Here is a 12,139-nt window from a genome sequence, read left to right as displayed (position 1 = left end):
TATACTACAAACAGGCTAATAGGTAAAATACACACACACACACACACACACACACACACACACACACACACACACACACACACACACACACACACACACACACACACGCTCAACGTAACAGATAAAGTTACAGACATGAAAGAAAAAAAAAATTGCCGAAGCTGAACCGACATTAAAAGCATTTCGCTTTCGGTTTTGTTTCTCTCTCCGAGCATAAAAACGAGAGATTTTCCTTTTTTTTTTTTTCCAATATATGTAGTAAATTGGTAGAATACAGCATGTCTTCCCATACATGTTTGGTGTTACGTTGTAGTAGTAAATGGAAACACACACACACACACACACACACACACACACACACACACACACACACACACACACACACACACACACACACACACACACACACACACACATATATATATATATATATATATATATATATATATATATATATATATATATATATATATATATATATATATATATATATATATATATATACCGCAGTACCTACCGTACACCGCGTACCGCACTGGGAACGAAGAAAATGGGACCGCACTAGACACTATTGCAACTGCACTACTCCTGTATACTATATATATATATATATATATATATATATATATATATATATATATATATATATATATATATAGATATATATATATATATATATATATATATATATCCCTCGAGTTTAGCGCTCGTTCCGCAGGTATAGCGCTGAACTCACGGATCGCGAAACTCGGGGTATTGAAAACACTGAAAAAGCGCTTATTGGTTCCGGTGTGGTATTGCCAGACATCCCAATATCGTGAAACATCCCATCCTGTTTACATACATGAATTTCGACACGGTAACGTGTCTTTGGTCGACTGATTGTCGGGATGTGTCCTACTCAAGTTTATTTATATTATTATAAAAGCAAATGATGACGTATGTATGTATATAACTAGGATATCAACAATCACTCTTCTTCTTCTTGTGACCTGTTCCGCTTTGCATCGCTTTTTAGGTCCTCCTTGGTACTTTTTTACACTTAGATGCTTCACTTAAGTACTCTGTGACAGGAAAGATTGGGTTCCGCGATGCGCAGATCAGGATGGGATGTCTCACGATACGGGATGCCAGACGACACCACACCGGCCCGTGGAGAAGCTGACTTTTTTTTCTCACTTTACTCCCTTGTTATCTCAAAATACGTACTGTGTAAAAAGGTAGAAAATGGGAAGAGAGAACGGGTCGTTTTGTAGCCGCAGTTGAAGGCGGCTGGCGGCCTTACGATTGAGTGACAGTTCTGAAAACATGCTTGTGATTGGCCGAGTCCGATGACGTCATCGACGGTGCTCATCCAATCAGCGGCCTCTAAATATGACGAAACGACAGCTTTGTGAATCTGAAGTCAACGTTGATAGATAAATCATTAGTTCATTGCTTTTACCGCGGGCCATTAGCGCGCATCTCTGAATCTCGCCCCAGCACGTGTGAACACGGTCATCCAATCGCTAGTTTCTCGAGAATTTTGTTCAGAGATTCAAAGTCGGCTGCATTTCACGGGAAACTCATCGAAATTCTAGTCAGAAATAAGGTCACCAGCATGTCGGTTATTTTCTCGTGAGGTCGATAAGTAGTGGTCACAAGAAGAAGAAGAGCGTATCAGCTGATCGGTTCAGTAGCTATCCGCGTGTTTATTCTAGTACCACAATAAGTTCCACGAAGCTAGATAGACTTAGAGTAACCAGGTTGAGCAGGTCTTGGACTTGTGTCTTGTCCAAGCGTAGCCTCATCGTGTCTGGGTCCTCACTGCTAAGTTCTCGTGGCACTTAACAGTAGCAAGCTGTAGCACACTCCACACTCTGTTATGATGTGCTGGTCCGCCAAATTGCTTTACAAGTGATTTTTTTATTTTGTTCATGATTTAAGAAAATAATAATCTGTCAAAGCATATGTTTTTCTCAAATAAGTAGTTATAATGAAATAAAAATTAATTGAAATGTTTAGAGTATGGTGTAACACCCGCCGGACAGACGAGGAAGAAAGAAAAAAAAAGAAAAAGAAAGAAGAGAGAGAACGAGAGAAAAGAAGAAAGATAGAAGAAAGAAAGAGATGAGGAGCTAAAGCTAGCGAGAGGGAGATCGGATTTCTAATTTCATTTGTAAAATTTGAGATATTACGTTTTGGTGTATTGATAGACCTTGCAATAGGTACATGAATCTATCACCATGATAGTCTTTTCCATGTCTACTGTATTACTAAATGCTGTAGTTAGTAGTATTTTTCCCTCATGGCGTCCATTTGAATAATTGAGCCTTTGTAATCACTTTACTTTGTATAATGTGAAACATTACATTACATGGTATTGTCCCACTGAATTTTAAATTGTTAAAAAAATAAAATATGTCAGTGTATGCTTGGATCTATGCCTATGGTACTGGTACGCAGATTTTTTTTCACTTGCTCGACTGGTCCGTGGCTTTGAAAAAGTTGGAAACCAGTGCAGTGCAGACTGTAGAGGATAACGTCTACAAAAACGAAATCCTGTATGCGTGGTGGAGACGTACGTATAGTGGATATTTCAGTGTGGCGGAGAGGATAGCGGTTATGTGGATGGAAGCTTGAATATAGTGGAGACGTGGGTATGTGTGCTGCTTTAATGTATAAAGAACATTCATGTGGACTGAAGTTCGTAAATCATGAGGCACGCCAGTCCTCGTCGACAGACCGACTTGGTCGGCGTCATTCGACAGAGTCGGTCTGACCGAGATCTTGGGTCTGACTTCTCCCTCTGACAAAAGGAGGAACCTCCAAGGAGGAACGAAATCTTTAAACAACAACAAAAATCGTAAATAAGGCACGTGGAGGAGGCGGGGTGCAGCGATACACCAGACTGCATGCTGGTAGGCGTTCGTCAGCGGACGACTCCAGCTGCATCAGCTGCTGTACCGGGCCCACTCTGTTTGAATAATGACAGAGCTCGCCAGGGCTACCCCAGGATATCTAGGTAATGTGCGGGTAGAAAGCCCGAGGTTATGAACGCAACGTGTCAGCCTTTGCAAGGGTCTTTCATAGCCAGTCAGTCCAGAGCTCTGATAAACTTAAACAACAAGGCGGGTTTGTGATGTGTGATGCAGAGAGATTAGGGAATATGTGGATATAAACTAATTGATTGTATGCATAGTCGAAACAATGTGGAGGTATAGATAGCGCTAAGGATATCAACTATGTGCACGGAAGGGAAGCGATGGTGTGCTATCAAGTGAAGAGTAGCGGAGACGACAGCACCTACCTTTCCCATGGTGGTGGCGGAGGTTATGAACGCAAAAAGTAAAAGAACCCGCTTTATATGTGCGAGGTGACCAGCCTTGCAAAGCCCCTCCCTCCTGCTCACAGACTGGTTACTCCTGCTAGGCTTCTTCCTCCTTCTTCCTCTCTGCCTTCATCTTTCTCCTCCTCATCTTCGTATTATCTTCTTGGTGTCTCTCTCATCTCATCCAACGCCTCCTTCTCCTCCTTATCACCAGCATATCGTCGTGACTTTCATATCTACCATCACATCATGGTTTCCTCTTCCTCCTCGACCCTCCTCCTCCTCCTCCTACTGTTTATCATGTTTCCATGCTTTTCATGATTCTCATTTTTCCTCCTCATCATCATCCACACCATCATCATCATCATCATCATCTGGATCCATCATCTTCACACCTCGTACGTGTACACATCACACGTTCCTCGTCCTCCTTCATCATCGTCATTTTCTTTGTCTTCTTCTTCTTCTTCTTCTTCTTCTTCTTCTTCTTCTTCTTCCTCTTCTTCTTCTTCTTCTTCTTCTTCTTCTTCTTCTTCTTCTTCCTCTTGTCGTCATCGTTGTTGTTGTTGTTGTTGTTGTTGTTGTTGTTGTTGTTGTAGTATTTACGCCTCCGTGGTCCAGTGGTTAGCGTGCCTAGCTATGAATCCGCGGGCCCGGGTTTTAATCCCAGACCGGACAGTCGGCGTGCAGCTCACCCAGCTGTTCATCCTCCCCTTCAGCTGGATGATAAACGGGTACCTGGGGAAACCTGGGGAAGGTAAACTGTGGTAACCCGGATGCCACACTGGCTCAAGGACCAATGTGACTGAGATGAGCACCGTGGCCACGCGCACCTATATCGTATGCCACGAGTTTTACCCCACCAATTGTTATTATTATTATTATTATTATTATTATTATTATTATTATTATTATTATTATTATGAATGTTACTATTAACATTATTATTACCATCGTCATTCTTATCCTCCTCCTCTTCCTCTCCTCCAATTAATTCTCCACATCTTTTCTTCTCCTCTTCCGACCACCACTTCTACTACTACTACTACTACTACTTCAACTACTACTACTACTACTACTACTACTATACTTTTGCTACTATTACTATATACAACTACTACTACTACTACTACTACTACTACTACTACTACTACTATACTTTTGCTACTATTACTATATACAACTACTACTACTACTACTACTATTCCAGCTAGTCCTCCTTTTCCTTTTGAGTTGTCCTTTTTTTCTGAGCTGTGGTTCGAAAGTGCTTGGAAACTCGTTGCTTGTTTAGTTTATTTAGGCGAGTGTTTATAGTGACCTTTTTTTGTCTGAATTATATCAAAATTGCGTATTTCGGCTGCCGCTCCTTTTATTAATTTACCTATTTCGCCTATTGCTGCTGCTAGTGTTGTTGTTGTTGTTGTGGTGGTGGTGGTGGTGGTGGTAAAAGAAGATCAACGACAAATTCCTCCTCCTCCTCTTCCTACTTCTCCCTATCATCATCATCATCATCATCATCATCATCATCATCATTATTATCATCATCATCTATGAAATCTTAAACCGCTAAAGTATATCAGAAGGTCCAGGGTATTTTCGAGTGATCGTCATAAAAAGATGAGGCATGCATATTGTATTAGGGACGTGTGGACCCAGTGCCCTTGCACGCCAAACGGAACTGTTAAAGGGCGAACGAGTCAGTGACCCAGTGTTGCGCCCTGAGAGTGGGAGCGGCCTAGAACTGTTGATTGTTAAAGGGCACCAGTGTTACCAGAAGAGAAATTCATATCAATATGTGGGAAATGTCTGTAAATGGCACAGTACGTTTGTCCAGTTTATTTTAAGTCTTTTTCTTGAATTTCTATATAATTCTTATGGGAAAAACTGCGAATGAAAACAATGGAAGCCTGCCATTCCTCGAATATCAATGCGAGGTAGTAACTCTGAGTCCTGGGCGTCGACACACTCTGTTACCACATCCTCCCAAACGCCACAACCTCGTATCCTCGCACAGTGTCCCAATAAGTTTACTCTAGTTCCTGATTGATTGATAGTTTATTGTTGCTGGTAAACGACAAGGGAGAAGGGAGGAGCATGTCATCCCAACCCCCAGGCAGGGCAGAATGTGATTATACAACTAGTAATACATGTGTAGATCTTTGTTTATTTATATTATGGTAATACCTTATTTTTTTTTACGAACAGCCTCGTTTAGCTTTTTATGTCCTTAGCTATGTATAATTTCGTTGTGCATTCACAATTCTGAACTGTCCAGCTGACCACGTTAATACCCTAATAGAATCCAATCCCAGTTATATTCTACATATTAGCAAGCTTATTCACTTAAAAGACAGTTTTGATGGGGTAACTTATCATCAACTTGATACTGACCGTTACGTGTGGCCTTATATACTCTTCTCTGCATTTTTATGTCGCCCGTCTTATGTTTAGAGGTAATGAGGTAATGCCTGATGAAATCCAAGTACTCTTTGCACAACACGAATTTCTCCTCAGGCCCCATGGCGTGTGTACAGACTCCTGATGTGAGATGTCTTAGGGGACACGAGGAACCGCTCAGCTGAAGATGACAGACACCTGCGTGATGATCACTGACCATGTTGTCGCTTACAGTATTATCTCAGTAGGTTTCCATTAATCACCTCCTTTTTTAGGGGCTTCGTGGTGCAGTGGTTAGCACACTTGGCTCACAACCGAGAGGGCGCGGGTTCGATTCCCGGGCGGAGTGAAAAAAATTGGGCGGCTTTTCCGATACCCTACGCCCCTGTCCACCCAGCAGTGAATGGGTACCAGGTATTAATCGGGGGTTGTGCCCCGTCTCCTGGGATCTGTTCCCTTCTATAATTCCTTCCCCTTCTATCTCTCTCCGGCATTTGACCACAGATGTTGCGCCGCCTAAACGAAACTTTCCTTTTCCTCCTTATTTATCTATCGATATGAGTATCCTTTCTGGTAACACTGATGGACTTCAATTATCAACACTTCTGTGCTGCCCCCTCTCTCAGGGCGCAACACCGGCAAGTAGGTTACTGTGCTCCCCGGAACACGCAATATATGTTACTTCGAGAAAATAACTCTTACATGTGACTAAAATAAACGTCCAAAAGGTCAGGGGAGCTCTTGATTCTTTCCGTAAAATGAACTCTGAAATGTTCAAAACTTTGTTGGGAAATTGCCAGACAACAAATAAAAAGTGTTCTGGTTAACGTTTGGGTTAACATATACTCAAGAAACTGTATAAGAAGTGATGACAGTTGAAATTAAGTAATAAGGGGAAACGGAAAATAATCTGGCAATATCGACATTTATTTGCAGAGATGGAAGGATACATAGATAGATAGATAGATAGGCAGACAGGTAGATAGATAGATAGGTAAATAGATAGAGAGGTAGATAGATAGATAGTAGATAAATATATAGAGACGTGGCTGATAAGAGAGACTAGTGATATGTCGCTATACACAAGAATTTAAACATGACAATCAAAGGAACTGTATAATGACATAATAAATAAAATGTTAGCAACTAATCAACAACAGAAAATAACATTGCCACCAATAATAATAATAATAATAATAATAATAATAATAATAATAATAATAATAATAATAACAAAGATGACGAAGAAGAAGAGGATTACAAAGAAGAAGTTTACAAAGAAGAAAAAGAAAATGACGTAGAAGAAGAAGAAGAAGAAGAAGAAGAAGAAGAAGAAGAAAAAGAAGATGATGACGAAGAAGATGACGAAGAAGATGATGACAAAGAAAATAACAAAGAAGATGACAAAGAAAAAGATGACGAAGAAGAAGATGACAGAGAAGAAGATGACAGAGAAGAAGATGACAGAGAAGATGACAGAGAAGATGACAGAGAGGAAGATGACAGAGAAGAAGATGATCGAGAAGAAGATGACAGAGAAGTATATGACAGAGAAGAAGATGATCGAGAAGAAGATGACAGAGAAGAAGATGATCGAGAAGAAGATGACAGAGAGGAAGATGACAAAAAAAGATGACAAAGAAGAAGATGACGAAGAAGATGACAGAGAGGAAGATGACAGAAAAAGAAGATGACAAAGAAGAAGATGACGAAGAAGATGACAGAGAGGAAGATGACCGAGAAGAAGATGACAGAGAAGAAGATGACAAAGAAGAAGATGACAAAGAAGAAGATGACAAAGAAGAAAATGACAGAGAAGAAGATGACAAAGAAGAAGACGACAAAGAAGAAGATGACAGAGAAGAAGATGATCGAGAAGAAGATGACAGAGAAGAAGATGACAAAGAAGAAGATGACAGAGAAGAAGATGACAAAGAAGAAAATGACAGAGAAGAAGATGACAAAGAAGAAGATGACAGAGAAGAAGATGACAGAGAAGATGACAAAGAAGAAAATGACAGAGAAGAAGATGACAAAGAAGAAGACGACAAAGAAGAAGATGACAGAGAAGAAGATGACAGAGAAGAAGATGATAGAGAAGAAAATGACAGAGAAGAAGATGATCGAGAAGAAGATGACAGAGAAGAAAATGACAGAGAAGAAGATGATCGAGAAGAAGATGACAGAGAAGAAAATGACAGAGAAGAGGATGATCGAGAAGAAGATGACAGAGAAGAAAATGACAGAGAAGAAGATGATCGAGAAGAAGATGACAGAGAAGAAAATGACAGAGAAGAAGATGACAAAGAAGAAGATGACAGAGAGGAAGATGACAAAAAAAGAAGATGACAAAGAAGAAGATGACGAAGAAGAAGATGACAGAGAGGAAGATGACCGAGAAGAAGATGACAGAGAGGAAGATGACAAAAAAAGAAGATGACAAAGAAGAAGATGACGAAGAAGATGACAGAGAGGAAGATGACCGAGAAGAAGATGACAGAGAAGAAGATGACAGAGAAGAAGATGACAAAGAAGAAGATGACAGAGAAGAAGATGACAGAGAAGATGACAGAGAAGATGACAGAGAAGATGACAGAGAGGAAGATGGCAGAGAAGAAGATGATCGAGAAGAAGATGACAGAAAAGTATATGACAGAGAAGAAGATGATCGAGAAGAAGATGACAGAGAAGAAGATGATCGAGAAGAAGATGACAGAGAGGAAGATGACAAAAAAAGATGACAAAGAAGAAGATGACGAAGAAGATGACAGAGAGGAAGATGACAGAAAAAGAAGATGACAAAGAAGAAGATGACGAAGAAGAAGATGACAGAGAGGAAGATGACCGAGAAGAAGATGACAGAGAAGAAGATGACAAAGAAGAAGATGACAGAGAAGAAGATGACAGAAGATGACAAAGAAGAAGATGACAGAGAAGAAGATGACAGAGAAGAAGATGACAAAGAAGAAAATGACAGAGAAGAAGATGACAAAGAAGAAGACGACAAAGAAGAAGATGACAGAGAAGAAGATGACAGAGAAGAAGATGACAGAGAAGAAAATGACAGAGAAGAAGATGATCGAGAAGAAGATGACAGAGAAGAAAATGACATAGAAGAAGATGATCGAGAAGAAGATGACAGAGAAGAAAATGACAAAGAAGATGATCGAGAAGAAGATGACAGAGAAGAAGATGACGAAGAAGAAGATGACAGAGAGGAAGATGACCGAGAAGAAGATGACAGAGAAGAAGATGACAAAGAAGAAGATGACAGAGAAGAAGATGACAAAGAAGAAAATGACAGAAGATGACAAAGAAGAAGATGACAGAGAAGAAGATGACAGAGAAGAAGATGACAAAGAAGAAAATGACAGAGAAGAAGATGACAAAGAAGAAGACGACAAAGAAGAAGATGACAGAGAAGAAGATGACAGAGAAGAAGATGACAGAGAAGAAAATGACAGAGAAGAAGATGATCGAGAAGAAGATGACAGAGAAGAAAATGACATAGAAGAAGATGATCGAGAAGAAGATGACAGAGAAGAAAATGACAAAGAAGATGATCGAGAAGAAGATGACAGAGAAGAAAATGACAGAGAAGAAGATGACAAAGAAGAAGATGACAGAGAGGAAGATGACAAAAAAAGAAGATGACAAAGAAGAAGATGAAGAAGAAGATGACAGAGAGGAAGATGACCGAGAAAAAGGTGACAGAGAAGAAGATGACAGAGAAGATGACAGAGCAGAAGATAACAAAGAAGATGACAAAGAAGAAGATGACAAAGAAGAAGATGACAGAGAAGAAGATGACAGAGAAGAAAATGATCGAGAAGAAGATGACAGAGAAGAAGATGACAGAGAAGATAATGACAGAGAAGAAGATGACAGAGAAGAAGATGACTGAGAAGAAGATGACAAAGAGGAAGATGACAGAGAGGAAGATGACAGAGAAGAAATTGACAGAGAAGAAGATGACCGAGAAGAAGATGACAGAGAAGAAGATGACAGAGAGGAAGATGATCGAGAAAAAGATGACAGAGAAGAAGATGACAAAGAAGAAGATGACAGAGAAGAAGATGACAAAGAAGAAGATGACAGAGAAGAAGATGACAAAGAAGAAGATGACAGAGAAGAAGATGACAAAGAAGAAAATGACAGAGAAGAAGATGACAAAGAAGAAGATGACAGAGAAGAAGATGACAGAGAAGAAGATGACCGAGAAGAAGATGACCGAGAAGAAGATGACCGAGAAGAAGATGACAGAGAAGAAGATGACCGAGAAGATGATAGAGAAGAAAATGGCAAAGAAGAATATGACAGAGAAGAAGATGATAGAGAAGATGAAAAAGAAGAAGACTACGAAGAAGAGGATGACAAAGAAAAAGACGACAAAATGAGACGAAGAAGAAAAAGAAAAAGATAGCAACAACGACGACGCCAAAGAAGAAGAATGACAGTTTCCTTCTTCATGCCTTTCTTACTACTCTTACCTCGGACGACCTTTCCTTGATTTTTACCGGTCCTCCTCTTCGTTACCTCTCCCACGTTCCCCTCCGTCATCCCTTTCACCTTCCTCTTGTAGTGCCCGAACCAGCTCGTCCTATCAGGGAACATTCTCTCTGTTTTTCCTCTGCTTTTTGTTCCTCTCATGTATTCTTGGCGGTTATAATTAATTCTGTAGGCTGCGAGAGTAGATGCTTAAACTTTCTCCTCAAATACAAGTCTAGTTGCGCTTATAAAATGAACACATTGATTCAAATACATTGTAATTAAATGAAAGTGAGAGTGTGTGTGTGGGGGTGTCATGTCAGTTTTTTTTTTTTGTGTGTGTGTGTGTGTGTGTGTGTGTGTGTGTGTGTGTGTGTGTGTGTGTGTGTGTGTGTGTGTGTGTGTGTGTGTGTGTGTGTGTGTGTGTGTGTGTGTGTGTGTGTGTGTGTGTGTGTGTGTGTGTGTGTGTGTGTGTGTGTGTGTGTGTGTGTGTGTGTGTGTGTGTGTGTGTGTGTGTGTGTGTGTGTGTGTGTGTGTGTGTGTGTGTGTGTGTGTGTGAGAGAGAGAGAGAGAGAGAGAGAGAGAGAGAGAGTCCCACTTTGATGCAAGCAAAATAAATTCAATTTTACTTTCCCTTCAATAGACATCAACACCGCCCCACTTTGTTACTTTTTATCCCACTTTTTTTACTCTTATCACCCGGTTCTCACTTAGCTGAGTCAGAGAGAGAGAGAGAGAGAGAGAGAGAGAGAGAGAGAGAGAGAGAGAGAGAGAGAGTTTCGGGGTTGCAGGATTACCAACGGTTCAATTTACTAATGAGGAGGCTAGAGAGGACAGGCCATGCCCCTAGCTACCACCACAATAGTTTAATTATTATATATATATATATATATATATATATATATATATATATATATATATATATATATATATATATATATATATATATATATATATATATATATATATATATATATATATATATATATATATATATATATATATATATATATATATATATATATATATATATATATATATATATATATAGAGTTGTTTTTAGATATATATATATATATATATATCTATATTTATATATATAGAGATATATATATATATATATATATATATATATAGATATATATATAGATATATATATATATAGCTATGTAGAGAATTAAGACCTCATGAGGATATTTTAGCCTTTATTTATGTTACTTTATTCATCTTAATTCCTTTTTTTGTATGATTTTTTTTCTTGACTTTCTTTCCCCCAATCTCTCTCTCTCTCTCAAAACTACCTCCCGCCTAATTTTTTGCTGCCTTTTCTTTCTTTTTTCGTCGAGAATGAGTGAAAGTTGTAAATGGAGTGCATTACAAAGGGCAGGAGAAGCAGGAAAGGAATTAAGAGAGAAAGTAAAGTTATAAATTGCTGATAATAAACACGTAACCTTGTCCCGTCCCCCCAGATCGAGAGCAACTTTCAAACTCGATATGTCAGAATAAGTCATCACTGACTTTCCAGTTTAGTTTGCAAAATTCATACGATTCAATAGTATACCAAGGTTAAAATAGTTTACCATATTATTTTGTTCGTGTGCGTCGGGAGATAAAGGAAGATGAAGCTAAAATTTAGTGCATTCATCAAGAACAAGGCATGTGTGTGTGTGTGTGTGTGTGTGTGTGTGTGTGTGTGTGTGTGTGTGTGTGTCATTCACCATGGTCTGATCACGCATTCGACGGGCAATCGAAAGCCAGTTTACTCTCACCGAATCAAGTCTCCACGGGCCTTGCCCCGAATGAGCTCGGCAGGTGACGGAGCTTATAGATAACGGGTGGAGCCTCACGCCCACACCCACCCGGGAGGCGGGGCAACCCATGACTGACACCTGGCACCCATTCACACTTGGGTGGACAGGGGGCACGGATTAAAGGAGACTCACC

General features: G+C 39.6%; 1 protein-coding gene across 1 annotated transcript in view; it reads right to left on the bottom strand.

Annotated features, from left to right (window-relative positions):
- The window catches only part of LOC126986562 (uncharacterized PE-PGRS family protein PE_PGRS46-like), a 23,840-nt gene extending 20,512 nt beyond the window's left edge, over nt 1–3,328 (bottom strand). Inside the window, exon 1 of the mRNA XM_050842829.1 lies at nt 3,290–3,328. Within this exon, the coding sequence (XP_050698786.1) occupies nt 3,290–3,298 (9 nt within the window). The 5' untranslated portion in view covers nt 3,299–3,328. The remainder of the gene's footprint in view (nt 1–3,289) is intronic.
- Between the last annotated feature and the right edge of the window lie 8,811 nt (nt 3,329–12,139).

The sequence above is a fragment of the Eriocheir sinensis genome, chromosome 62 (genome assembly GCF_024679095.1).
Source record: "Eriocheir sinensis breed Jianghai 21 chromosome 62, ASM2467909v1, whole genome shotgun sequence".
Taxonomy (NCBI): Eukaryota; Metazoa; Arthropoda; class Malacostraca; order Decapoda; family Varunidae; genus Eriocheir; species Eriocheir sinensis.
Note: the sequence above shows the minus strand (reverse complement) of the source record. Positions and strands in the feature narration are given on the sequence as shown.